At 52.1% G+C, this 26,977-nt stretch overlaps 2 protein-coding genes across 9 annotated transcripts in view; both read right to left on the reverse strand.

Moving 5' to 3' along the window:
* Nucleotides 1-992: 992 nt before the first annotated feature.
* On the reverse strand, nt 993-11,500 carry SLFNL1 (schlafen like 1). Of its 2 annotated transcripts, none has more exons than XM_088835189.1 (3): nt 5,693-11,500; nt 3,127-3,891; nt 993-2,536 (listed from the first exon to the last, which is right to left on the reverse strand). In XM_088835189.1, the coding sequence occupies exons 1-3, from the start codon at nt 6,077-6,079 to the stop codon at nt 2,408-2,410; spliced, it is 1,281 nt and encodes a 426-aa protein (XP_088691315.1). In that variant the 5' UTR covers nt 6,080-11,500; the 3' UTR covers nt 993-2,407. The 2 variants fall into 2 exon arrangements, with proteins under 2 accessions (XP_088691315.1, XP_088691316.1); XM_088835190.1 differs by having other exon boundaries at nt 3,127-3,882; nt 5,663-11,500.
* A 138-nt stretch (nt 11,501-11,638) lies between these two features.
* Nucleotides 11,639-26,977, reverse strand: part of SCMH1 (Scm polycomb group protein homolog 1) — a 223,642-nt gene continuing 208,303 nt past the window's right edge. For all 7 annotated transcript variants that reach the window (XM_055403471.2, XM_055403469.2, XM_088835188.1 and 4 more), the window contains 3 exons: nt 20,136-20,330; nt 13,995-14,125; nt 11,639-12,804 (listed from right to left, as the gene is read on the reverse strand). In XM_055403471.2, coding sequence (XP_055259446.2) covers nt 12,679-12,804; nt 13,995-14,125; nt 20,136-20,330 — 452 coding nt within the window. In that variant the 3' untranslated portion in view covers nt 11,639-12,678. The remainder of the gene's footprint in view (nt 12,805-13,994; nt 14,126-20,135; nt 20,331-26,977) is intronic.

Below are 26,977 nucleotides of genomic sequence, written 5' to 3' on the forward strand. Positions count from 1 at the left end.
CACCTTGTCTGTCATGCTCTTCACGTCACGGTCAGATGGGAGCCATTGGAGCACAGTGCTGGCCCGCGTGTGACCCCTGAACTCTCTCAGTGCCAGGCTTTCCCCCCAGGGAGCAGCCTGAGGTGGGGGATCTGATAGTTTTGTTTAAAAACTGAGAGGAGCCTAATAGGAACCAGAATTTCCCCAAAAGGCTTCAAATTTAGGTTCTCAGCTTATAGAGATTCAAGTATTTATGAAGGAGGCCAGTCCCTCTGCTGCATGTAGACCAGAAGCAGCCTGCCTGCCTGCCTCATTCTCCCTGGCCTTTTGAGTGCGGGTCATCGTCCTTTGGATTCTCCTTCAAAGTGAAATTCGAGACCCTGAATCCGTGCTCCTCATGGCACGTTGGTGATGCTGGGACCACCCACCCGCCCTCTGGCTGCCGAGCACACTTGCTTGTGAGCTGGCTCCTCTGCAGTGTGTCTGAGGCTGAGGCCCAAGGCTCAGGCTGGGCTGCTTATCAGTGGTCAGTAGCCTTTGCTTGTTGACGTTTGAGAAGCTGGGGGTTGGGAGATAAATGTTTCCCACCATTTGGCCTGGTTCTTCCATCAGGGAGACCCAGGAAGGAAGCGGCTCCCTCTTGCCTTCCACTCACTAGTCGAGGGCCACCATCATGGCGGAGGCGTGGAAGCACTGCCCTCTGACCCAGGCCAACCCAGCTGCCTCTGTCTGTCGGCGAGTCTCACGGCCTCTTCACTTAGAGAGGACTCCATACTGGTTTGGGAACTCTGAATGTGGCTGACTGGGTGAATTCTGACCTCTTCTCCCATCTGTCTTCAGTCATTTTTATAAAAGCCGGTCCCCAAACAAGGCTCTGATGCCTCTTGGTGACAGCAGCTCCCTACAACAGTGAGGACACGGTTGGTGGGCAGTTTGCAAAACCTCGTGGGGTCAGCTGTGCCCCCTGCTGCTTTGAGTGGGCCTCCACTGACCAGTTAAGTGCTGGCTGCTTACATAACCTAGAAAAAGGACCCCCAGAATAACTTTCCGGGGCCTGCCCAGCCCCACTAGCCTTTCACCCCGGCTGTGCAAACAGGATGGTACCAGGGCCGAGGGCTGTAGTAGAGATGGTATGGGAGGGTGCCTTCAGGCCTGGCATGGGCCGCCCATGCCCAGGACTTCTTGGGGAGGGAGCTGGGCCCACTCCCTGTCCTCCTCTTCATCCCAGCCCACATGGGCAGCATCTGCCTTCGTGGAGCACCCCTGAGGGCCATGGTGCTTTGCTCTTGATGAGATGGGGAGCTCTTGGAAGACTTTGAACCCAAGCATGGCATGATCAGACATTGGCTTTGCAGAGTCCCGGCTCTGCTGGTAGAGATGGCAAGGGAAACAGAGCAGGAATCCTCTCTCTGGTGGCTGGAGGGTGCATGGAGTAGAAGTCAGACATCTCCTTCCTGGGCAGGTGCTGGAGAGAATCAGGGCTCCAGCTGCCTGTCTATTGTCCTGTAGATTTGCCCTAAGGTACCTGGTCTTCAGGGCTTCCCTGGCAACTCAGCTGGTAAAGAATCTGCCTGCAGTGCAGGAGACCTGGGTTGATCCCTGAGCTGGGAAGATCCCCTGGAGTAGGGCATGGCAACCCACTCCAGTATTCTTGCTTGGAGAATCCCCACGGACAGAGGAGCCTGGCAGGAGCCCTACAGTCCATGGGTCGCAGAGTTGGACACGACTGAGCAACTAAGCACAGCACCCGGTCTTCAAGCTGAGATGGACTGGACCCCAACCATCCAGGCTCCTTCCCTCACAGCTCTCTGTGGGGAGGAGCCCAGGGCTGGCTCAGTCTCTTGGACAGAGGTGGGCTAGGCATGGGACTCATGACCAAGTTGCATCCAACCAGCCAAATGTTCTAGAAAGAACCATTCTGGCCTGGGTGCATGTAATTTATTAAAGAGCTTTTAGTCCCAAATCCCAGCAAGTGAGGGGAGGGGCTGCAGGGTAGTCTGTCGGCTCTGTAACTGCAGCCACGTGCCGCCATCTGCAGAAGGGCTTTCCCAAGACGAATCCTTTCCTGGCCCTGCCGAGCCGTTGGGAGTTCACGGAGTTCATCAGCCTGGGCTACATAAGCCCTTCAGGGAGGACAGTCCCTGCTAGCCCAGCCCAGGGAGTGCACTGGCCCAGTTCTTTCTGAAAATAAGGCCCCTTGGGGTGGGATTTGGGGGGAGGGCTCACGCTAAGAGCAGTTTCTTAGCTACACAGCCCAGAGTCTGCTCAGGACTGACACCATGTGGGGACCAGCCTGTGTGCACGGTGTCGTAGGAGCCAGGAAGTGCAGTGTTCCTGTCCACCTCTGAGCAGCCCTGACTGGTTTTATTGGGGGGAACCTGGGGTCAAGCAGGAAAGCCCCACATGTTTCAGGTGGGGCGCTGGGCCCTCACAAGACGCAGCAGGTACAGGAGACAGGCCTGTGCTGCTGCTGCTGCAGTTGCTGCTGGAGCTGTTCCTTCTCGGCTGTCAGCGCTTGCAGCCTCTCCTCCAGCTTGCTCAGCTCGGCCATCCACTTCTGAGGGGACACGGGAGAAGCGAGGTCTGAGCTGACGATGGCTGAGACCCAGGGCTGAACTGATGGGAGGGAGGCAAGGCCCAGAGAGCCTGGAGGTGAGGGTGCGGTGCCTGTTCCAGGCCACTGGGCACCACCCTGGGCCTGGTCGGTGGAGAAGCCGGGTCCCCTGACCAAGGCAGCCCCGGGGCCTTGGGCAAAGTCCTGCCAGCCTCCCAGACCCTGGGATGACTCGTCCTCCGCAGCCTCTCACCCTGTTCTTCTGTCAGCCCTCGTCCTCTTCCACCAGGTGGTTTTGTGTCACCTGATGTTCCCCTCTTGAGAAAGCTTTTCTCTGGGGCTGTGTCCAGCACTCACTTAAGCACTCACCCCCAGCTTAAGGACCTCCCCCGAGTGCAGTACACAGTTCTTGGGTTTGTCTTAAAGCTTTGACACCGTTCTCCCTGCTCCTCCAGTTACACTGCAGAGGAATCTGGGATGCAGCGGGCTTATCGCTCCCCGTGGGAGCGCCGGTGGGCAATCTGACGACCCCATGTCTGCCTGGTGAATGGCTGAAGGGCCCCTTCCCCGCCTGGCCGGCCTGGGCCACCCACCTGCCTGCACCACTCCTGGATGGCGCTGACGGACAGCGGTCCCTGGATGCTTCCGTCCCGCCGCAGGAACACCTCCCCCTGGTCGGTCTCGTAGAGCTGCGGCTCGGCCTGGGCCCTGGGAGCCTGCACGCTCAGGCGGATCACCTTGGGAGGGGCAGCGGCAGCTCTGCGGGCGCCACACCAGACGGCGTGTGCCCCCTCCGCCCCCACGGCGGAGGCCCTGCCTCGCTGGCTCCCGGGCCGCCTGGGGGCAGGGCTCACCTTGAGGAGGGTGCCGGTGGTGGAGGTGCTGACCACGGGGATGAAGGTGAGCCTGTAGGCGTCGGGGAAGACCTGGGGCTTGAAGCCCTGCAGGACTGAGTCCACCAGCAGGCGCACGCGGTCCTCGTCGCGGTGGCTGCAGCGGACGCCCTGCACCAGGCCGCTGTCCTCCACGCCCACCAGCAGGCTGCCGCCCTCGCTGTTGAGGAAGGCGCACGCGTAGCGCCGCAGGTGATGCTTGAAGGCCTGGCTCAGGTACTCGCCGCCTCCACGCTTGAACTCCAGGTTGCGCGTCTCGTTGCCCAGGAAGGCGCCCTGGAAGAGGCACTCCTGGCCCAGAATGCCCTGGTGCGTGATGGCGCTGTCTGAGCGCGTGCCGCTGAGCCAGCTGGGGGAGACTCCTTGCGGGCCCAGTGCCCACGGAGGAAGCAGTCGGGCCGGCCGGGCTCGCAGGGGGCTGGAGCCCAGGATGGGGCCCGGGCTGGGGCCACTGTCCTCTTCCTGCTGGAGTGGGGGTGAGGGCAAGAGCAGGGTGTATGCTCCTGGCAAGAGTTAGGAGCCAACTCGGAGGGTCAGGCGGCCAGAACCCCCACCTCCACCCTCCCTATCTCCTCACCTCTCCATCCCCCGGGCCCAGCCCACACAGGGCGTCCTGATGCCCCTCCCGGGTGGAGGGACCTAATTCTGCCCAGCATGCTGGGGCCCATGTGGGAAACCCTGTGGGTTGAGGGTTTGAAGCAGCCGGTGCTCCGCCCTCTTCCCAGGTGAACTATGGGAGGCTTGTGGGGAGGAGCTCTCCTTTCCAGCCGGAGCTGGGACACCTGCAGTCGCTCTCTGCCCACTTGGGTTTTGCGTCGGCCTCGGAGACACAGGGTTGGATCATTCTGGAAGATGCCTTAGCGCCCTGAGGTCCCCTGTGACACAGCTGCAGGTCTCTGAATTGAGAGCCTCCCAAAGATCCCACCTCCTTCCCAATCTCCCTGAAAGCCTGGCTGATCCAGTCCTGAATCTCTCCCATCCATGGGCCTTCCTGAGTCGCTTCCATGGTTTCTGCTCTGTGTGAGGGCTCCGGGAGCAGCCTGCTCAGGGCTGCTGCCCTGGTCTGGGTCTCCCCGTTGGACTCCCTGCCTCCAGGTTCTCCTCCTATCCATTCTCTCGCTGACCCCAGATACAAGTCCCACAGTCACTCTTTCCTGAAAACCTTTCAGCTGGTTCCCTGCTGCCTTCCAGCCTCCAAAAGCAGCTTCCAGGGCTGGGAGCTCAGTGTGGGCTGGGGTCTCAGTGTGGGCTGGGGTGTGGTGATGAGAGCCACTCCCAGCCATATCAGCAGCTCCCAGAGAAGACAAGCTTAGCAGAGACTTGAGAGAAGCCTCAATGTCATATAAACGTGCCATCAGGCCACAGGTCTTGAAATGTAAGCCCATTTAGCTCTCCAACAGTTTAAATGTCATGGAGCCTTCATCCGGAAGGAAATTCAGTTCAAGAATTCAAAGTTCAATTCAAGGAGGAGGACAATTCAAGACCACCAGCCTACCACCACCTCAAAAGTGAGCTGACTGTTCCCTCCTCCCCCTCAAAAGCCCACTTTTCCTGGCACTGCTGTGGTCTCACAGCCCTGCCTTCTGGCCTGATTTTTTTCATCAGTCCCCTCTGGGCAGCCACCAGCCACCCTGCAAATGCCGCCACCCTCACCCAGTCCCCTGGTATGTGCCCCATCCCTCTGCTAGGGATGTCCTTCCACGGAATCGGTCCCATTGCCTAAGCCCCAGCCTGGGTTTCACTCCCTGGGGAATCTGTCCTCAGAGATCAGTGTGGACCTTCTTGGGTCCTTCTCCAGTGCCAGGCTGCCTCCTCCTCCACCACTCTGGGAGGGTCTGGCTCTACTCATAGAAGCAGGGCTCCCCGAGGGCAGGGTCAACAAGCCCTGCTCTCCGCTGCACTGCCTGCCGGAGAAGGTGTCTGTCAACTGAATGGATGAGCTCGGCCAAGGAGAAGGTCAGGACCCCTGTACAGGGGATATGCTTGGGCCTGGCCTGGCCGGACCCACCTGCTGGCTGTAGATGGGCGCAGGGAGGGTCTGATACTCAGGCCTTCTTTCACCGGCTTCCAGGCTGGAGGCAAGCTCCAAGGGTCAGTGTCCCTCTGGGACCATGGTTATTTTAGTAGCAGCCCCAAGTTTGCCAATCTGTCCCCAGTTCCTCGAAGACACCCCTCATGCCCACCAGGCAAGGCCATCCACACCCAGGCCTCTCCCCAGGGAGGCTCTGGGGCTGGCGGGCCCCCTGCTGGGGAAAGCCTGGCTTACCTCTCGGCGGTTTGAAGGCTCCCGGCCCTCAACCAGTACCGGCTCCTTCCCACGGGCCACCAGTTCCTTGATGATCTGGTGCTGCCCCCAGGCTGTGTGCAGGCGCCAGGGCAGGGAGGCCAGGGTGTCCTTGGGGGTGGCCACCTGCACCAGCGCGTAGGCCTGGCGTGGCCGCCGTACGACCTCGATGTGCTCTCGCGCCACCGGCAGTTCGAGCCGCTCCAGGGCGTCTCTCAGCAGGCAGGTGAGGACCGGCGCTGAGAACTGGGGGTTCAGGTGGCCCACGTAGAGAACATGCCTGCTGGGAGCTGTCTTGGCACCCGAGTCCTCAGGCGGGGGCTCTTCTGGGGGAGGCTCCCGCAGGGGCTGCTTGCCTGGGGGCTCCATGGCGGGGGTCGGTGGGGTGCCTGTGTTTTGGTGGTCTCGTCCTGGGAGTCTCCAGAGGGGCCTCCCCTGGAGGGGCTTCTAGGATTCCTCACCGCTGGCTGCTCCTCCCAGGGCCCTAGGCTCTCAGCCTGGCCCAGGGCCTCCCAGGGGACTCGGGGGGCCGAGACTCCGGGGAGATTCACAGATTGACGGGGGCTGAGGAGGGCCAGAGAGAGAGAGTGGGCACAGGGCCGGCAGGCAGGGCCCTGCCACCCAAGGCCTAGGACAGGGAAGAGGGGAGTCGGAGCTGATCCAGCGAGCAGAGCGTGTGTGCCTGCTGCTCCTTTTCCACAGAAGGGAAGACTGAGGCAGTGCAACCAAAGCGGGGCAGAGGCAGAACTCGGGTCTCTGAGGGGCTCCCATATCCTTCATTGGCCCCAGCAGGCCTGTCTTCCCTCAGGAAGCCCCAGGCTGGGGCGTTAACCCAGCGCTCTGAGGATTAGTCATGGACCCCCTGGGCTTCTTGCCTGCTCTGAAGCTGGTGTGAGCCCAGCAGAGGCTCTGAAGGGGTCAGGCTGGGTCAGAGGGTTTAGAGAGAGGTTCTTATGCTGTGGGTACACTGAGGGAAGCTATGGCCCCTCACAGAACAGCGTTTGCATATATACATATAACTTGAGGAGGTTTGTCTAGACCAAATCCTCTGGTTTGGGTCCAGGGAGCAGAGGCGAGGAAGGGTCAGAGCTGGGCCCTTAGGTATGTACCCCCCCACACCTCTCACTAGGCCAGGGACCTTGCTTCTGAGCTGTGCACACACCAGCCCCTCCACTCACCCACACACACCCAGCCTCCAGTCTCTGTGGCAGGTACGGCTGGCCTGCATCTTTTCAGATTGGATCCTTAAGGCAGTCAGGGTCTGGGGGCCACCACTGCTGGAGTGCGGACATTCAGGGCAAATGGGAATAGGAGGAAGAGGAAGGCCCATGGCCCTCATGTCCTGATAGTTCCTGGGGGAGCGTGGGAGGTGCCAGCCCTCAGTTCCCACAGACCCCTGACCCCTGGCCAGCAGCTCCCCAGGTGGCTTAGGGGCTTGGCTCAGGAGGGGAAGCCAGGGCCATGGGAATTGGGCGGGGCCTGTGTAGCCACCTCTGTGAGCTCAGGGGAGTTGACAATGCTTCCAGCAGGCAGGTTGTGAAGGGGGTCAGGAACACTTCTCCCTGACGCCCCACCCCCATGTAGACAGATGTCCCTTGCATGGTGGGGAGCTCCTTCCGGACAGCTCCTAGAATCCAGGGGCTGAAGACACACTTCCTCCCTCTGCCAGGTCTCTCCAGGCCCCCGTGCCCACACTGGGCCTGACTTCCCACCCTCCCACCTCAGTTACCAATCCCAGGCTCCCTGAGAAATAGGTCAAGCATTGCCATATCTTTTGAAGGACAGGGTTGTCACCTGCTATTCAACAGGTACCAAGATTCAGGTGATACACGGTCTTTATTAATGCAGAAATCTGTTCTTGGGTGGGTGGGGGCTGTGACAGTGCTTTTCGTTATGCAGATGTAGGCAGCACTTTTCCACTGCTTCTGCAAGCCCCGATGGGGTGCCAGGCGGAGGGTGGTGTCCAAGGGCAGATGCAAAGTTTGACTTCCTCTTCCGAGCAGCCCGTTCTGAAGATGCTAATGAATTTTTGTTTCCCTGCCTGAGGGACTGAGGCAGAAGCTTGGGTGGGGAACCGGCCTATGGTGTGGGGGCAAGGAAGCGGTACTGTGAGGCTCTGGGGAGGGACCCTGCAGCCAGTGCTGCCTGGTCTCTACATCCATGCCGAGAGTTACGGGGTAACAGCTCTAAGCTTTCCGGGGTCCTCCTCTTCAGGCCTTTCTAGACTCTGCCATCATGAGCTGTTCTCACAGAAAGTGTACAAGGAGGGCTGTGGCTGATTTAGGCTGTTAAGCCATGTTGAGTTAGGCAGATACCAACAGCGGGCCAGGAGAGGTGCCCTTGTCAGATGAGACATGTACCAGAGAACAAATGTGAACACAACATCCTTCTCCCAGGGGCCTCACTATCCACCAGCTGTTTGGCATGAAATTTCCCAAATGGATTTGAGTGCCAAATCTTTCCCCATTCTTACTGGAAATCTCTTTAAATGATTGTATTACATATTTCTCTGGGCTCTGTTAACCTTATGTGAGTTGAACATCAGTTCCATCTTTTTTTGGCTGGGGGGATAAAACTGTTTTTCATTTTAAGCACTAAATACATTTGCAAAATGATATTTTAAATGCTGAAATGCACTGCAGTGTAACTGGGTTATTTACAGCACCCCCGGCTTTGTAAGAGCTAGGTGGTGGCGGATGTGAGTTCAGTGTTGTGGAACAAGCAGCTCCTTTCAGTCCTCTTACAGGATGCCTGTGACCTTACTGACAACCCTCCTTGGCACTGGAGGTAAAAGACTTCTTGAATTTAAGAGTATGAGGTGGGCCCAAAGATAAGGGGCAGAGAGAGGGAGGCTGTAGATAGGGCTCTTCTCACATTATCTGGAGAGTGTCCACTGGGTGGTGCCCGTGGCTGGGATCCCTGACACCACCGAAAGCATGGGTGTCAGAGCAAGCTGCCTAGGAACCCCAGCTGAGGGGCAGGGGTGGGGTGTGGGCGGGGACTGAGCTCAGCCTTATGCTGGAGAGGACAGGATGCCAGGAGAGCAAACTCTGGGACTCAGGGGAGGGCAGGGTCTAGATAGAGGCAGCCTTCACCCTTTGGCCTGAGGAACACTCCAGTCTGCCTTGACTCCTCCCTTGCATACCAGCAGCTGGTGGATTCCTGCCCACCCTCCCACAGCCCAAAGGTATCTCGGACCTGGTGCCGATACCCTGGAACCTATTGGCCGCTGGCCCCTGGAACTATCCTCAGTGGCTTGGTTGTTGCAGGCCAAGCACAAATACATAATTCTCTCACTTGGCCTGCAGGTTTCCAGCTGTGGAGCTTCTCTGATGGGATGGGGTGACTTGGGCCCTCAAGTTAAAGGAGACTGCAAAAAGTGGAGGGACGACAGAGGGAGGAGAGGAGTCCCTCAAGCAGAATGACTTTCATGCTTTCAGCCTTGGTTGTAAAGATGAGCGGCAAGTCACCTGTGCTGCTTCTGAGGAGGGGTCATGGCATTGGGAATGAGGGCAGGAAACAGTGTGTCTACTGGGCCCACCAGTGCCACGGGCCAGAGAAGGGCCTCAGGTTGTTCCAAAAAACACCAAAGAGGAGTGGTATGGACACTTCTGCTCAGGACTAATGGCCTGGAAAAGAGAGATAGCAGAGCCCAGGGACACAGGCCGTGATGTGGCTGGCAGGTGGGGAGTGGTCACAGGGGAGGGGGGACAGGGCACAGAGGTTCTCAAAGGATTCAGCCCTAAGTGGAGCCTGGACTCTTCTCTCCTAAAGGGCCTGGGTTTTCCTTTCCTCATTCTTCTTAGCACCAGAGTCAACGTCTCTCCTTGTCATGGCGATGAGGGTGGGCACGGAAAGCTGCTCTCCGGAGGCCTCTGTGCTCAGTCCTGCTTTCCCACGTGCCTTTCCGCTCCGTGGGTGCCTGCACTTTCGGGGTCAGTGGTGTGGTCTCACCTGCCAGAGACCGCTTCAGCTTCTTTGGATGACTCTGAGTCACTATTAGAAAGCTTGGCTTTGTGAAATAGTTTCAAAAGTTTAGCTTGGGTTTTTTGCTTTTTGTTTCTCTTAAATGACATTCAATTCTGACCCCAGGGGCTAGGGCAGCACCAGTGAAAGGGTAACAAATCCTCTCTTCTCCTGCAGAATTTGACATTTGGTTACCTTTCTGGTTCTGTTCCCTTGGAAACCAGATAAAAATGGAATGCCGACCATTTCAAGGAAACAGTGCTTACAGTAGAACTGCCCCCTGACTGTAAGTCACCTGGTCTAGGAGTGCAGTGCATGAACTGTACACATTCCTTCCTGTGGGGCTTCCTAAGAGCAGGGACTCAGTAGGCACATCCTGCCCAGACCTGGAAGCTCTGCCGATGGCAGTGGGGAGTTACTGGCTGCCCTGGGGTGTGACACTTCTAAGCCAAGGTGAACCCCACTTCTCCCTGGTATGTCTTATCCCCTTAAACCTGAGTTGCAACCTGGGCAACAAAGGATAGTCCTGGGTGACTGTGGGCTCTGTAATGACTACCCCACTGAAAAGGCCTGCTTCTTACTGCCCTGCTGGCAGCATTTCTGGTCTGACAGTCTTCAAAGTGACTGCCTCAAAGGCCCGGCCTTAGCCTGTGTAGTCTGCACGGTGGGTGAGCGGGATCTAAGACGAAAGCCACCTGTTGGGTGTTGCAGGCAGTACGATGTCTCACACCTCTCATTAGCTATGGAATTTGGGGCAAGTAACTTCACCTCTCTAAGCTTCAGTTTCCTCATCTTTAACATGGGGGAATACGCGGCTATCTCTGAAATGTAGCGAGGTTTAAGAGAGCTAATTAATGTACATAAACAACTTAGCATCAGAAGTCCTTAAATAGTGTTCCCTGATGAGCTGACAAGGGGCAGGGTGGGGTGGGAACCAGTTTGTTCAACAAGCCAGCACTGGCAGCATGTCTGGCCTGCCTGTGTATGCTGGTGTTACTCTCACATTCAGAAGTTCATCATCAGGGCCCAGGAAGGCCCTCTTCGGGAGTACTCTGAATGAACCGCAAAGCCCACTGGACACAGGTCCGGGAATCTGTGGAAAATGGGCTTATTCTGATTCAGTAGCCCTGACCCTGACTGTTGCAGGGGCCCCAAGGTTATATTCTCACAGTGGCCAAGTGGAAAAGACCATGGTGGAACCAACCAGTCACTGGTGAGGGCTGGTAGGCTCCTTAGAGGTCTCCTCATCTAATCCCCCCATAGCCAAACAGGCCCAAAGACGGGAAAGGACCACCCAAAGCATCACAATAAATAACTGCACTGGCTGGGACCTTGGCCTTGGAGTCAGATTACTTGGCTGTAAACGCCTGCTGTGGCAGTTTCTGCCCACGTGTACAGAGCTTTTTTCCTCATCTGTAAAGTGGGTCTGCTGCGAAGATTAAATGGGGTCATTCTAATTCACACAGAGCAGTGTGTGGGGGTACACAATGATGTGTTACTCTTAGCAGGTTACCCTGCACTGTGCTGCAGCCCCTTTATAAACAGGGAGGGGCTGGACTGGAGTTCCTGGCCCCTGGATGGCACAAGGGATACCCTGCAGGCCAGGCTACCCTGCCACAGAGGGTTGCTGCAGCTGCTGACCCTAACGCTGTCCCGTCTGCTCGGGCTTCCTAGGGCTGCTGTGCTCACTGCTGTCTGCTGCACCAGGGCAAAGCCCTTTGAGGGCAGAGCATGGACTGCACACTGGCTCCCCAGGGGCTAGGCTACGCAAGGCTGGGCCCCAGCGGGCCTCTGGCAGACAGCCTGTTCTTTAGGGACTGCTGGCGTCTCAAGAACTCAGGAAGCATCCTGTCCAAGTTTCCTCATAAATAAAAACGAGGCACTACGACAAAGGCAAGGGGAGTGACCTGTCATTCGGAGGCATACTGATTTGTCCGCTGACTGATTGCAAAGACACTGGCATCTATACTGTTTTTTATTTATAAACAAACTGACATAAAATAAGTCCAGATGGCAGCGGGGGCAGCTGAACTGCTGACTTGCTTACAAAAGAAGCCTGTGGACAGTGGAGTGGGTACAACCAGACTCCAGCCTAGAGACCAAGTTCTCTCCCATCCATCTTAGGGCCTTCTTGGCTTAAAACATTGGGCCCAACCTTCTTTGGCAGAAATTCTGGCCAGGGCAAGGAGCTGTGGCAGGGCAGTGCAGGGCAGGAACTCCTGTTCCCACAGATGAGGCCAGGGCTGCAGAGGGCCCAGCGGAGGGAGAGGGGAGATGACAGGGACCCTCTCCTCCCTGTGTTGAATGACGTGGTCAAGGCTTAGTAGGTCTGTCCATCCCAAGGAGAAAGTGCCTGGGTAATGTCCTCGGAGAAGGGGCCACAGCTCTCCGGAGAGGGCCTGTGTGGGGCCAGGGCAGTGTGGTCGCCCTCCTCCTGAAACCAGTGTCTGGAGCAAGAGGGGTATGAACTGGGGGGCTTGCCCAAGTGCCAGAAACAATAAATTAATAATAAGAAAAGATCTTTTTTTAAAAAAGGTAGAGGTTTGCACCATGAGTTTTGGATCTGCGGATCTCATGAGGAGAAGGCAGGAGCTGTGGGAGCCACACCACCAGGCCCAGCAGCTGGTGACGGAACCGGGCATGAGTGTCGCTTCAGGGCCTCATCTTTTGAGACCTCACAGGTCAGCTCCTTCCTCCATCACCTAGAAGGTGTTCAGTCTAAACTCCTGGAGGGAGGCCACCCAGGCTTGTGAAATAAATACACAGGACCTCAGAGCCAAGACGTGGCTGAGGGGAAGAGCAGTGCCTGGGCCGTACACCCCACTCCTTGGTCCTTCATGGAAGGACATCTCATGGCAGGAGGGGGCAGTGGTGGTGGCTCCACACAGCCTCCTGGAGTCCTGAGGTGGCCTTGGACCCCACTGAGGTGCCAGACGGCCCTCCTTTCTGGGAGAAGAACCCCTGTGCTGGACCCCTCGGCTGTCCAGGCTGCACTGCCCTGCTCAGAACTTGCCCTGCTTCAGCCGGTCAATGTGGTAGCAGAGCTTGAGGGCAGGCCCCAGCTTCAGACCCATGTACTTCATCATCGTGTCACTGCGCAGCAGGAGCAGGGCCTTGCCATCGATCTCCTGTGGGGAGGAGGGGGCGCCATCAGAGGCCTGGGTGGTCGTCCACCCAGGTTCTCACCAAAGACCAGCCAGGGAGGTGCCGGCCACATGGAGCCCTGTGAACCTGCTGTGATGCTGAAGCCTACCTGTTCTCCCCACCTTCTGTTTCCAACCACCCCTCTCCAGCATCACCACTGAACTCCCCAGGTTAAGCTCTTCATGCAGTGTTTGTAGGAATCTCCTTTCTCTGCTGCCCGAGAGGCAGCCCTCCCTGCCCTCCCAAACCTCTGAGATCAAGCTCAATCCCAACTCTTCCCAGGAAGCCTCCCCAGTCAGTGTCCTTGTCACTCATCACAGACTATTTCTGCCTTGACCCTCAAGGGATAAGTGGAGAGTCCCCTTCCTTCCTGGGAAGTAGGGAGCCTTCCTCATGCTGCTGCTAAGTCACTTCAGTTGTGTTTGATTCTTAGCAACCCCATGGACTGTAGCCCACCAGGCTCCTCCGTCCATGGGATTTTCCAGGCAAGAGTACCGGAGTGGGGTGCCATTGCCTTCTCCAGCCTTCCTCATGAGCCACATACAAAGCAAGCACTCAGTGAGCAGCTGTGAGACCCGCAGGACTGATCTAAGAGCACTTTTCAGCCCACCTGGCATGAAGAAGTAGATGACCCGTGAAAGCAGCAGAGCTGTTCTGAGTACCCAGAGTGCAGAACAGCACCAAGCAGCAGGGGCTACTGGGAACCAGGTTTGAGCCCCAAATCAGGAGTTTGGTCATTGCAGGGGGGTTCTCGGCAGTCCCTGGCCACAGGGCCAAATGGTCACTTGACAAGATGCTGGGGCTCACAGCAGATAAAAGTAGAGAATGGGGTTCTGATGAGGCTGGAGAACTGGGGGCCACACGACAAGGGACTCTTTAACCTGGCCTTGGCCTTAGACCACAGCAGGTAGAGAGGAAAGGAAGTGCTCCTAGAAGAGAAGAGTCCTGTCCTGGGATCCAGTAGGAGTGTGGCTGAATCAGATCCAACACTAAAGGAGTGTTCAGTGCCCAGTGAAGGCCATCTGGGACCCAAGACTGTCACTGTTTGTATGGTATTATCTGTGCTCAGTTTCAAGGAACTTGGAACAAATATATAGCTTGTGCCCTTTAAGAGTCTATAAACTGCAGAAGCAAGACACCCGGCGGATATGAGAGGTCAGGCAGGGGCACCTACGTGTTTTCGAAAGAGGTCAGCATGGGGTCCAAACTGGGGATCAGCTTCCCGGACAAACTGCATCACGTCCTCAACTGTCCACGAGGAGGGGTCCCGGCCACTCAGGCGAGAGGCGTCCCGGCGGTCCGACCCTGCAGGGCAGAAGGACACCTGCTGTAACGGGCGGGGACTGGGCTATAACTCACCTGCACTCTCCACAGCCTGTCTCAGGGGCCCTGTGTGACCACTGGGGCTGAGAGCAGTGCCAGAGCAGAGGAACCAGAGGTGACTGAGGGCTAGCAGGGTTTTTCTGCAAAGGGACTGAGGACCTGAGACCCTTCTTCACTCAAATCTTAAGCACAGGTCTGATTCTGGAAATGGTCAGAAGGAATTTTACACTGAGGCTGTGACTGAGCCTGGACCTGAGTCTAGGGCAGTGATGAAGTGAGGGGATTATCTGGGTTGGGGTCGGGGGAGGGGCTGGTAGGTGAGGCTGCTTTTGCCCCTGGCTCTGGGGCTACTATCTCTATTTCTAGAGATACCTCGGGAGCTGGTTAAGATTAGAGCTAAGTCCTTGGGGCCCAGGGAGAAAAAAAAGTGGCAGATAATAATAACTTGTGTCTCTTCCAAGGCCTGGAGAATAGTTGACTTTATTATAGCCAAATACTTGGAGGTACAATACAGCTTTGCCTTGGCTGCCAGGGATCTCAATGTTAATTTAGTGCTCTGCTTAGAGCTTTTATTTCAGTCTTGGCCATTTCCCCAGTGGGATCTGAGCTCTCTGTACGGTCATCACCTGCATGGCTCTCTGGCAGGCTTCATCCCCTCTGCCTGGAATGTGCCCCCTTCTTGCCCTTCAGTTTCTCCTTTCCTTCTGGCAGACTTGAACTTAACTAAACAAGAGCTGGCTTCAAGGATCAGCTCCTTTATGAAACTTTTCCAGGTCTCATCCTGAAAAAATTGGTCTCATAAAAGCATTTCACGTATCTCTTGGTTACAGCTCAGTCTCTACACTTTCCCCCATCACATCACTCTAATAATCTCTTCTCCATAAAGCAGTCAAAACAACTTTTAAAAAGTAATTGGATCATGTCAATCAATACAACAGCTTCAAAATGCATACCTGAAATAAGGTTGAACCACTTACCATGGTCTAGAAGGTACCCCATCATCTGGCCCTTTCTGCCTCATCCCCCCTTCCCCCAACCCTTAACTCACCAAGCTCCAGACACGCTGGCTTTCTGCCTCCTGAATAAGCTATGCTTTTATGCTTTGATCCAGACACACAATTTCCGCTGTCTAAAATGTTCTTTTCCCCACATCTTTGCATACCTGATGCCTTCTCAACATTTGGGTTTCGTTTCAAATACTGATTCCTCTGAGAGGCCTTCCCTGATATCCTAATAAAAGTACTCTGCTGCTGCTGCTGCTAAGTCACTTCAGTCGTGTCCGACTCTGTGTGACCCCATAGACGGAAGCCCACCAGGCTCCCCCGTCCCTGGGATTCTCCAGGCAAGAACACCGGAGTGGGTTGCCATTTCCTTCTCCAATGTGTGAAAGTGAAAAATGAAAGTGAAGTCGCTCAGTCGTGTCTGACCCTCAGCGACCCCACGGACTGCAGCCCACCAGGCTCCTCCATCCATGGGATTTTCTAGGCAAGAGTACTGGAGTGGCTTGCCATTGCCTTCTCCGAAAAGTACTCTATTTACCACATAATCACTATCCAATTACTCTAGTTCACCCCAACCAGACTAAAACAATCACAACCTAAAACAGTCTCATGCATTTATATTTATCACCTGTCTTCCATTCTCTGTTAATCCTTGTGATACTGTGATTAATAATAAGAAACATGTATCTGTGTTCATTCTCTTTTCTGGCACAGCACTTAAAGTCCTGGGAATCTCCTAAGAGGTCAGTGTCATTTGCTATTTCAGGCCTCATCCAGGAGATGAGGCAGAAAGAGCCAGATGATGGGGTACCTTCTGGACCATGGTAAGAGGTCAGAGTGTTGTTTGCTAAGAGGTCAGAGTGTTGTTTGCTATTCATAACAAGTCCCTGTCAGTCATATCTGAATATGTTAATGAGGTACTTCTGGGAAGTCCTAAGGATGGGGGTTGGTTGTCAGGGGAACCAATCAGGTGACTAGAAGTTGGGACCTTTCAGTCCTGCCCCCTACAATCTTTAAGGAAGGGAAAGGGGCTAGAGATTGAGTTCAATCACCAATAGCCAATGACTTAACAAATCTTGCTGACATAATGAAGCCTCCATAAAAACCCAAGGACAGGGCTTCAGGAGCCTCTGGGCTGGAAGGAATCATGGAAGCCAGTTAGAGACACAGGTAACAACCTGGACTTGGAATTGGCATCTGAAGTGGGGGGTGGTCAGTCTTGTGGGACTGAACCCTCATTCTGTGGGCTCTGATGCTTCCTCCAAGGAGTTAGTGTCAGAACAGGGTTAAACTACAGGACGCCCAGCTGGAATGGTTGACTTGCTTGGTGTGTGGAGATCCATACTTCTGGCGGGGGAAATGAAGCAGTGCTGAACAGAGCTGAGCGTAGGGAGACACACAGGAGGAGAGTGTTTTCCTTTCACAGCACACAAGAGTGCCTGCTCTGCCAGAAACGATGATCAAATATGTCTGCTAAATGAATGAATGATCATATGTAATAGTTCCATGTATATTTTTCTGTCTCCCCCACCAGACTAGGTCTGTCTTGAGGCTGAGGTGACTTAAGTCTCAAGGCAGGGACTCTACCTCAGAGATCCTTACATGGCTCCATTTGGGGCCTTGTTGGAGTTGGGGTTGGGAAGCAGTACCCTGGGCTTCTCTGTCTCAGCCTTCCTTAGAATCCCCTCTGCTCCTGCAGGCCTTGCTAATGGACTCTTCTTATTCTCCCACACCTAATCTGTCCTTGGGATGGGGGAAGCCACAGTGGGTGTGGAGATGGCTTTCTCCTGTCTCCCCATAGCTGCTTTTAGACCATCCTCCAACAGAAGCTAGTGTTCTTCAGAGGCCAAATATGTACTGAGCATCTGCTCTTCCTGATCACATACATTTTCAAATCTCTGGGTTTCTGTTCTTTGTTAAGTGAAGACTTTTGGGGATTTAACTCACTAACTTCTGGGTCCATCCTAATTGCTGCCATAATCCTCAGAGGAAATCCATCCAACTGCCTTGCTTCCAGTGATTTTCATTGCTATTCTACTTCAAATACTCATTACCAACATTACTGTCTAGTTCTTGGATCACGTGGAACGAATCCACTTCAGAATTTTAAACACCCACCTCTCTGACCCCAACCTCCCAACTTTCGAACTCTCCTGGGACGTATGTCCACCATGACCATTATATCACAAAGACCTTCAGCATTTCAGACTTATAGTCTCCCCGTCCTTCAGCCGTCTTTCAGCCCTGCTTCTCTCCCCTTGTCTGGAGACAGTGTTGATGATCTAAACCACTCTTCCTCCAGCTCCACTGATTACATGCTCCCCACCCTCTCTTGTCCTGTTAGCTCAATATAAAACCTTAACTCTCAAACTGTCTTTTCTCTAGGTTTCTAAGAACCACAGAAGAAAACCATAGCCCTTGCAAACTGGTCTCCAAGCTCCAAACATTGCAGGACCTTTGGTGTTTCTGCAAACCATCCCCTCCTCCTTGACCTGCTGCTGCTGCTGCTAAGTCACTTCAGTCGTGTCCGACTCTGTGTGACCCCATAGACGGAAGCCCACCAGGCTCCCCCGTCCCTGGGATTCTCCAGGCAAGAACACTGGAGTGGGTTGCCATTTCCTTCTTCAATGTGTGAAAGTGGAAAGTGAAAAGTGAAAGTGAAGTCGCTCAGTCGTGTCCGACCCTTAGCGACCCCACGGACTGCAGCCTACCAGGCTCCTCCATCCATGGGATTTTCTAGGCAATAGTACTGGAGTGGCTTGCCATTGCCTTCTCCGCCTCCTTGACCTACTTCTCCTGTATTCTTTATGGCTCATCCCATCTCCCAGCACTCCTGAGCCCCTCCCTGCTCAGTCCTCTCTTCATTCACTCATGGCCACAGTCTTCTTCCAGTCTCAGAGAGAAAGGTTTGCCTTCTTCTGTCATAAGATTGACCCTTAATCCTTCCCAACACCTCCGAGGCCTTCATTTCTCCCCTTTCCTGTATTCTTAATTTCTTCTTCATGGAAGGCTCAGGCTGTCTGCTGATAAACATGCCCAGCATGCACGGACTCTAGAAGACCTTCTTTGTCACCTCTTTCTTTTCCTCGTCAAACTCTCCTTGATATGCCTGCCCATAGCAAACCTCCCTCACCAGCCTCCAGCACCACTGAAGCTGCTCTTACTTACTAAGATCACCAATTACCTTCTAAACACCATTTCCAGTAGGTATTTCTCAGTCCTTATTTTACTGAACCTTTTTGGGTTATAATCTTAGTCTCTGTCTTTTCCAGTGAGTCAACTCGTCGCATGAGGTGGCCAAAGTATTGGAGTTTCAGCGTTAGCTTCAGTCCTTCCAATGAACACCCAGGATTGATCTCCTTTAGAATGGACTGGTTGGATCTCCTTGCAGATGCTGGGAGGGATTGGGGGCGGGAGGAGACAGGGACGACAGAGAATGAGATGGCTGGATGGCATCACCGACTCTGTGGACATGAGTTTGAGTGAACTCCGGGAGTTGGTGATGGACAGGGAGGCCTGGCGTGCTGTGATTCATGGGGTCGCGGAGAGTCGGACACGACTGAGAGACTGAACTGAACTTAGTCTCTGTACCCCTGGCCACCACAATATCAAATTCTTCTGCTTTTTCTCACATTTGACTACTCCTCTGTCCCCTGGTAGGATCCTCTTCCTGCTCCCTCCTCCTGAACTTTGTTGGTCCCTAGAACTCTTTCTTTGGTCAACTGGTCTTTTCATTCTACACAAAATTCTGGGAGGTGGGTGTCATTTTACTCTATAGCTTCAACTTCTATCTGCTAACTCCTAAATATGTAACTTCAGCTCAGTCCTCTTTCCTGAGGATCAGACCTGCATAGCCACTGCCTGCTGGGTATCACCTAGACAGACCCATAGGCTCCCTCCCCTTCTCTTCTATGGTTGGTTCCCCCTCTCAGAGGATGGCACCATCTATTCAATCACCCCTTCTAGAAACCTGGGCGACATTCCCACTCCTTCCTCCCAACCCTTAAATCTCACTATATTTACCTCATGAAGAGTTTTCACATCTATTCTCTCTTCTATAAACCTTCTACCACTGCCCTAATCTAGGCCTTTATCATTTTGGGTGTGGCCCATTCTAGTAACCTCCTAAGTGGTCTCTCTAGTCTTGTCCTTCCTCAAATCCATCCTCATCAGAGTAGTCAATGACCTATTTGAAACACAAACCTATTCAGCTCTTGCCTCTAGTAAAAGTCTCCAGAGCTTCCCATTAGTTACAAGATCAACCCCAAACTCTTTAACATGGCATTTAAGGTCTTCTACGGTACAACCACTGACCCTTCCAGGATTTTCTCTTTGAAGCCCCAGAATCACCCTTTGTTCTTCAGTAACGCCAAACTACATATACTTGCTGGTACAATCTGTGTGTGTTCTCACCCTTTTGCCCTTGTCCATGCTGCACACTCTTCCCTGGAAAGCTCTCCCCCACCTACCAAAACCCCTGATACATTCACACAGTCAACCTTTAAAGCCTCAGACACTTTCTCAAGGAAGCTTACCCTGGATAACAAGCTTGAGTGAGGTGTTCCTTCTTTCAGTTTTCATACAACTCATCCCTGCAGCCACACTCTAGATGTTATTTTACTATTATCTATTTAAGTGTTTGTCTCTCCTACAAGACTTTGAACTCCTTAAGGACAAGAAATGATTGATTTTTGTGTCCCCCTGACAAACAGAGATGGTGTTCACATAAATGGCTCATGAATGAATGAAGGACTCCTTCCCTGTCCCTTTGGCTCTGAGTCATTGGCTTTTGGTTCCTGCTCTTCTCAAGCTAATCCCAGAGCTTTGGCTGCTCCCCAGGTGCCTAGTCAGGCGTAATGGGGCCAGGCCCCAGTCTAACCTCTCTAGGTGGGGGGCAACAGAATTACGTCTTTTCTGGCCTCCCAAAGTTCAGGAAGGAGAGAAGAAAAGAATGAGAGAGGGCAGGAGAGCCAGAACTCTGAAAAGCTTACCCCTGGAGCACAGCCTGCGCACAGCTGAGGCAGTGCTCAGCGGGAGACCGCAGGATGGAAGCAGAGGCCGGTATCCTGGATTTCGAAGGTTTTGGGAAGTGCTGACAAGATTGGTGCGATTCAAGGTAGAGTCCATTGAGTCTGAGTGTGGCTCCAAAGACCGGGCCAGACTATTTCCAAGGGCAAAGGTCTCACCTGGAAAACAGTAAAACCAGAGTTAGAACAGGGACTAGTCTGGAAGAACTGCCAGGGCGCTGGCTCCCAAGATCCTATTCGGGTGGAGTAAGAGGCAGCAAAACAGAGAGCTCTGGGCTGGGCCGCAGGAGGCCGGTGCACCAACCCTGGCTCTGGCTCTCACTAGGTGGCTTTAGTCAAGCCCAGGGCCATCCTCTGGACTTGGATCTCCTTAGAGACTCTTCCCTTTAGACTAGATGATCTCTGAGTTTTCTTCTGGTCTGGATGTGTTAGGCTCTTTCTGATAAAGAGAACCTTAAAAAAAAAGCAAAGAAGAAAGCTATTCTGAGAAGACTCTGTCGTAACACACAAGATGCTAGAGCAGGGGATAAAGTGCTGGAGAAGAGACACATTTGCTTACATGAGGGCACTTTAGAAATGGACCCTCTCAGCCAGCAGAACATCTCAGAAATGCTTCCTGATGCCTGGCTCAAGGCTTGTCTGCAAAGGACCTGCTCTTACATTCCCTCCCTTCTTTCACGTTTGCCTTGTTTTATGGAAATAGTCCAAGGAAGCTGCGGTTGTCCTGCAGTGAGAACATGGGCACAGAGCCCAGAATCTGGGTCAGCATTTGACTCCACTGCTCAGCAGGCAAGGTGCTTTCCTCAGAACCTTAGTCTCAACACGGAAGCCCCCTTTCTTCCAAAGGGTTTGTGAGCGTCAAGAAAGCTATGAAAGCCTTTGTAACGGGAACCTCACCCTGACATTTCTATACCCCAGTCACGGTCCAACCCCAGGCAGCAGCCCCTAATCACTACACTACAAAACCTGAAACAGACTCCCTCTCATAGTTGGGTTCTGCCCATATCAAGTCAGATCTGGCCACCGCATTCTCTGTTTATGGGAGATGTCTTGGGTGCTGAACCACATCACACTGTCCTTGGTGGCTTTTCTTAAAGACTGAGTGTTAAGATAATGCTTGGAATTCATTTTGGGCCTCTGATGAACACTTAATTCAAAGAAATTGCCGGGCACAGACTAAGACCTCTTTGGCGAGATGGTTTAGGATTTCAGGACTACTTTCTAATTCTCACCTAAAATTGCTTGGTAAACTATGGGATAACAGTCAAATCTGGCCTGAGACAGCTATTAAACCATATGAAATTTGAAAATTTAACTGATGAAGCCCTTTCCTAGAAATGGTCCTGAAGAGAGAAGTCTCTGAGCTTCCAGGATACCTAAACCATATCCTACCCAACTTCCGCAGGTGAGGTTTCAGATTCCTGTATTTCAGGAGAGACGCTTATAGCAATGTCCCACTTCGAGACAAGCACAGGAGTCCAATCTAATAGGATGCCTGGGTTCCATCTCTCGGCTCCTGACTTTCACTGTGTATGTGAGTCAAGGTGACTCATTTGTCTTTTCTGAGTAGTAGTTTCCTCATCTGTAAAATGGGGAAACTCACCCTCTGTTATGCTTAGAACATCAACTGAGAAAACAGAATGGGATGGGCGTTACAACAGTAGGGAGTTGTATTTTATTCTTCATTCAGAGTCACAGTGGTACACCGAAGTTCTCTACAGTAGCTCAAGAAAAATATGAACTCTAGTCTCTGTATTTATTGGCATGGTAATAACCTCACCTTTCTAGTACTCCTTTTACTCAGCTAAGACTGGGTTAGTACCACTGACTTCACATGAGCTAACAGATGTGAAGAATAATTATGATGACAATGCCAGGGGCTCACCAGATGCTGATGCAAAATCAGTTAAGTGTCTGTAGTCTTGGCAATGCTAAGAATGCTAACTGAAATCTGGATTCTGAGTTGAGGGGTCTGGAAATCTGGACTGGTGGCACCTGAACTAGGCAGGGTCATTAAATCTTAACCTAATGAGATGAAGAAAAATGAAGCATCATGCCCAAGGCTCTGGGAGGTCCTAGTCTGCTCAAGGTTGATCAAATGAGGCCCAGGCTGCCTTCAGTAGGGGAATGCCAGGGCAGAAAACTGCAATGCTTTCCAACTGGGCTCCACAGAACCTTGCAGTACACCCAGCTCCTGGGTGGAGTCTGGGCCTCATCCCAGCTTCTATCAAAACAGCTTTGGTTTTGACTTTTTTGGGCCAGAGTTTCATATATTCTTACCTTTGCAAAAAGAGATCAATTTATTCCCATGAAGGGGAAAGCATGCTTCTGAGCATTGAGTCCTTGAATCTCAGAAGCAGAGGTTCTCAGATGGCTCTAGAGATGCTTCAGTATTCATATCTAGCCCAGCAGACTAGGGTGGTCATCTGACTCGCTGATGATATATTGCTCAAGTCCCCTTTACAATCAGTTTTATCGTTGGACATTTTTGATTCATTACCAAAATGCCTTCCTTTTTGAGCTGAGATCTGCCTTATTGTAACTCTGGCCCCCATTCTACCATCTGCCTTTCAAAAGAACCAATCTGCCTTTGGCCCCACTAAGATCTTGGAAGGGAGAAGGTATGGGATGGAAGGAAGAGAGGAAACAGAGAGTTCCCCCAAACTGAGAGTGGGTCCCAGAAAACAGCAGCAGGTTGAAGCCTAAGGTGAAAGAGGTCAGTAAGATGTTTGCTATAACATCTGATAAACACTAAAACAAAAATGCTTCCTTTCCTTTGTGGTAATCATCCTTCTTTCCACCCCCAAACCTCAGTATTAGTCTGTTACACCTAACAGCCTTGTGTAGTTTTTCCTCAGGAAAATGAAGGATGAGGCGCTGGGTCACAGGGTGGGGGCAAACCATCAGCTCCAGGAACTGACGGGGGCAGGGAAGAGGGTGGTAGGGGATAATGGATTAAGCTCTGACTCAGAAGCAGAAATTCTGAGTGAGAAGTACAGATTGCTGTGAGGAAAATATAATCCCAGCCTGGGTTATGTGGGATGGGGATGTTCATCCAATTGTATTTAGATTTTGGTATCAAAGGAAAGGATAATCCCCAAATCTAGGAGGCTTCACAGAGTTCAAAAACCTCCAACTGGTTTCCCTGCCTACTTCTTGCTCCACTCCAGCCTATTCTCCCACACAATAAGTACCCTGAGTGAGCTTTCAAAAACACAAATTGGATTATGTTCCTCCCATAACACAGTCATGGTTTTAAATACTCTCATGGGTCCTCACGGCTCAACGATATAACGTCCGTAAGCTGGTCAATTGACCTTTTCTGCCTAGGCCTTTGCAACCACTATAGCCTCACCACTCACATTCTTCTTTTCTACTTTGTATTTCAGCAGTACATTCAGAGGAACATTCAATTCCTCTGAGACAAGTCAGGTTTCCTCTTGCCCCTCACAGTCTCACATCTCAGTCAACGAGAACATTCTTTATTATTCCCCTCATCCATTTCTTGGGATCTGTGGCATCTTTACCTCATTATCTTACTCCTTCAGGTCCAAGCTTATATATAATTTCTTCTGATAAGTCTTCCCTGACACACCTGGTTTGAACTTTTGAACTTTGATCCTGTTCCATTAAAGCACTCATCACCATGAATTAATTCCTTTGCTTATTTGTTCATATTCTTTACCAGGCAGTAAACTCTGTGGGGTGTAATGACCTTGACTCCTAGTTTACAGTGGAACCCTCTATGCCGACATCGGAGCTTGGCATCATGCAGTCAATAAATACTGGGTTGACTGGTTGTCTGACCAAATAATTGAATCGCTACCATTTCAACTATTTATGAACATTTGAGTCATCTTAAAACTCTGACACTTCTATGAGGAAACCTTGTATGGGAATGAAAGGGCATCCGAAGAAATTTCACAGCTCTTCAGTTCAGTTCAGTCGCTCAGTCGTGTCCGACTCTCCGCGACCCCATGAATCACAGCACGCCAGGCCTCCCTGTCCATCACCAACTCCCGGAGTTCACTCAAACTCATGTCCACAGAGTTGGTGATGCCATCCAGCCATCTCATTCTCTGTTGTCCCCTTCTCCTCCCGCCCCAACCTTTCCCAGCATCAGAGTCTTTTCCAGTGAGTCAGCTCATCACATGAGGTGGCCAAAGTACTGCAGTTTCAGCTTTAGCATCAGTCCTTCCAATGAACACCCAGGATCTATCTCCCTTGGCTTTTATTCTCTGAATTTGTGTGTGTATGTGTGGCAGGGGGGGTGGGGAGGTGGTTTGGCAGGAGTACCACTCTATAACCAACTTAGATGACCTGGATGGTAACTGGAAAGACAGGCACAAGGAACTTATTGTCCTGGGACAAATGAACCACTTCCTTCAGCAGAGAGGAACCAGCAGGCCCAGAGGTGAATGCTAGGTGGATTCAATTACAGAGAAGATTAACAGTCATTGGGACTGGCTAAGGTAATACGATCTCCTGTTTAATATCAGCAGTTATTGGAGACCCAGAAAGAACCCTCTCTCTCTCAATCTTCTTAGGCCTCTCTTCCTCGATCCTGCCACATGTGTAACTCTGAAGAAGGACCTCTGATCTGACATCGCTGCCCTGAAGAATCCTTCCCGGACTTTTTCTTCAGCTGATTCCTTGCTCACCACTCCTGGCTGGGCCAGAGAACCTCCAGTTCCATGTTCTCACTACATATAGGTTTGCCTGTATCTCCTTCTCTCAGCTGAGAACTCTTTTAGAGCAGGGATTGAGTCTGTTATCTGTCTCCCCATAGTCCAGTACAGGATCTAGGACATGTAAGTATTTGACTAATGTTTGATTAACTCAACCAGAACAACTGGCTTGAATTCTTTGAAATGCCAATGTCAGATCATGAAAAGTAGACAAAAGGGCTGGAAAACTGCTCTAGACAAAAGAAAACTAAAGAGACAGGATAAGTAAATGCAGTGGATCACTCTTCACGGGATCTTGGATAAGGGGGAAAAAAAGTTACAAAGGACGTTACTAGGACAGTTGGGGAAATCTGTACATGGATTATATTATATATACATCAACTAGTTCAGTTCAGTTCAGTTCAGTCGCTCAGTCGTGTCCGACTCTCCGCGACCCCATGAATCACAGCACGCCAGGCCTCCCTGTCCATCACCAACTCCCGGAGTACACTCAAACTCATGTCCACAGAGTCGGTGATGCCATCCAGCCATCTCATTCTCCGTCGTCCCCTTCTCCTCCCGCCCCCAACCTTTCCCAGCATCAGAGTCTTTTCCAGTGAGTCAACTCGTCTCATGAGGTGGCCAAAGTATTGGAGTTTCAGCTTTAGCATCAGTCCCTCCAATGAACATCCAGGATTGATCTCCTTTAGAATGGACTGGTTGGATCTCCTTGCAGTATAAGGGACTCTCAAGAGTCTTCTCCAACACCACAGTTCAAAAGCATCGATTCTTCGGCGATCAGCTTTCTTCACAGTCCAACTCTCACATCCATACATGACCACGGGAAAAACCATTGCCTTGACTAGACGGACCTACATCAACTAGTAGATTTTATTAATGTTAAACGTCTCAAGAATGATAGTATGGTGTTCCTTGTTCTTAGGAGATACATATAAAAAAGTATTTAAGGATCAAGTCTCTCACCTGCAGTTAATACTCAGATGGTTCAGTAAATAAAAAATATACAGACAGAAATACATGCATATATACTTAGAGAAACAAAGTAAATACTGCAAAAAGTTAGGAGGTAAGTCTAGGTGAAGAGTACATGGCTGCTCACTGTATTACTGTAAAACTTTTCAGTAAGTCTGAAATTTTTCAAAATAAAACACTGGAGGAAAAAAACTAAATCTCAACTTAGGTAAGGAAGCTTAATGGGATGTACATTTGGTGACTATTTGCTACACTGGAAATGAGTTGTCAGTCCAAGACCCTAATGGGGCTCCCCCTGGTGGCTCAGAAGGTAAAGCATCTTCTGCCTGCAATGCAGGAGACCTGGGTTCAATCCCTGGGTAGAGAAGATCCCCTGGAGAAGGAAATGGCAACCCACTCCAGTACTCTTGCCTGGAAAATTCCATGAATGGAGGAGCCTGGTAGGCTACAGTCCATGGGGTCGCAAAGAGTCAGACACAACTGAGCAGCTTCACTTTCTTTTCTTTCTTTTTAATGGGTAGGGCAGTATGGAGACAAGGCTACAGGGAGGAGACAGGATGTGAGTAAGTTCTTGGATAAGAGAGGTGGTACCTTCAGATGTGGAACTAGTAGAAGAGGGCAGCCAGGCAGAAGGGTAGAAGTTAATAAATACCAGCTTCAAAGGGCAAAGCAGAAGAAAGCCCTTATGCAGATCAAGCTCTCTGGCAGTGGTCTGGATAACTAATCAGAAAAGTGTTAACAAATGATAAATGATCGGGGTGGGGCAAAGGGTCAGTGAGGCAGAGAGGGTAGGTAGTCAGGCAGGCAGAAAAGATAAGTAAGGGAACACAGAAGCATTAGAAAGTTGGACAAAGCTCTGGTTTGCCTGGGCAGAGTTAAAACATTTCAGGGAGGCAAACAAACTAGGGTGAGAGTAGCCAAACTGATGAACACCCACTACGAGAAACAGAGGTTAGAGAGCATAGGAAAGCAGAGAGCTGGCTGAATCTGTCTGAAAAAGAGAGAAGGGAAGGGAGGCAGCTGATGGGGAAGGTGATAACCCTGGTCTTTGTTGGTGAGGCAAGAAGGAAGAGTGGCTAAAGCCTGCTTCCCCTTATCTGGTAGCTGAATCAGAGAGATGCAAACTGGAACAGAATTCCCGGGAAA

The sequence above is a fragment of the Moschus berezovskii genome, chromosome 4 (assembly GCF_049115385.1).
Source record: "Moschus berezovskii isolate FMDL1 chromosome 4, NW_MosBer_1.0, whole genome shotgun sequence".
In the NCBI taxonomy this organism is placed as follows: Eukaryota; Metazoa; Chordata; class Mammalia; order Artiodactyla; family Moschidae; genus Moschus; species Moschus berezovskii.

What these genes read in the sequence shown, in the direction of transcription:
- SLFNL1 (XM_088835190.1), bottom strand. Translation starts at nt 6,079, where the DNA reads ATGGAGCCCCCAGGCAAGCAGCCCCTGCGGGAGCCTCCCCCAGAAGAG. An exon ending in CTTTCCCCAGCAGGGGGCCC is followed by an intron (nt 3,883 to 5,662) that starts GCCAGCCCCAGA and finishes CAGCAGGAAGAG; the next exon opens with GACAGTGGCCCCAGCCCGGG. An exon ending in TCCAGGAGTGGTGCAGGCAG is followed by an intron (nt 2,537 to 3,126) that starts GTGGGTGGCCCA and finishes GTGTCCCCTCAG; the next exon opens with AAGTGGATGGCCGAGCTGAG.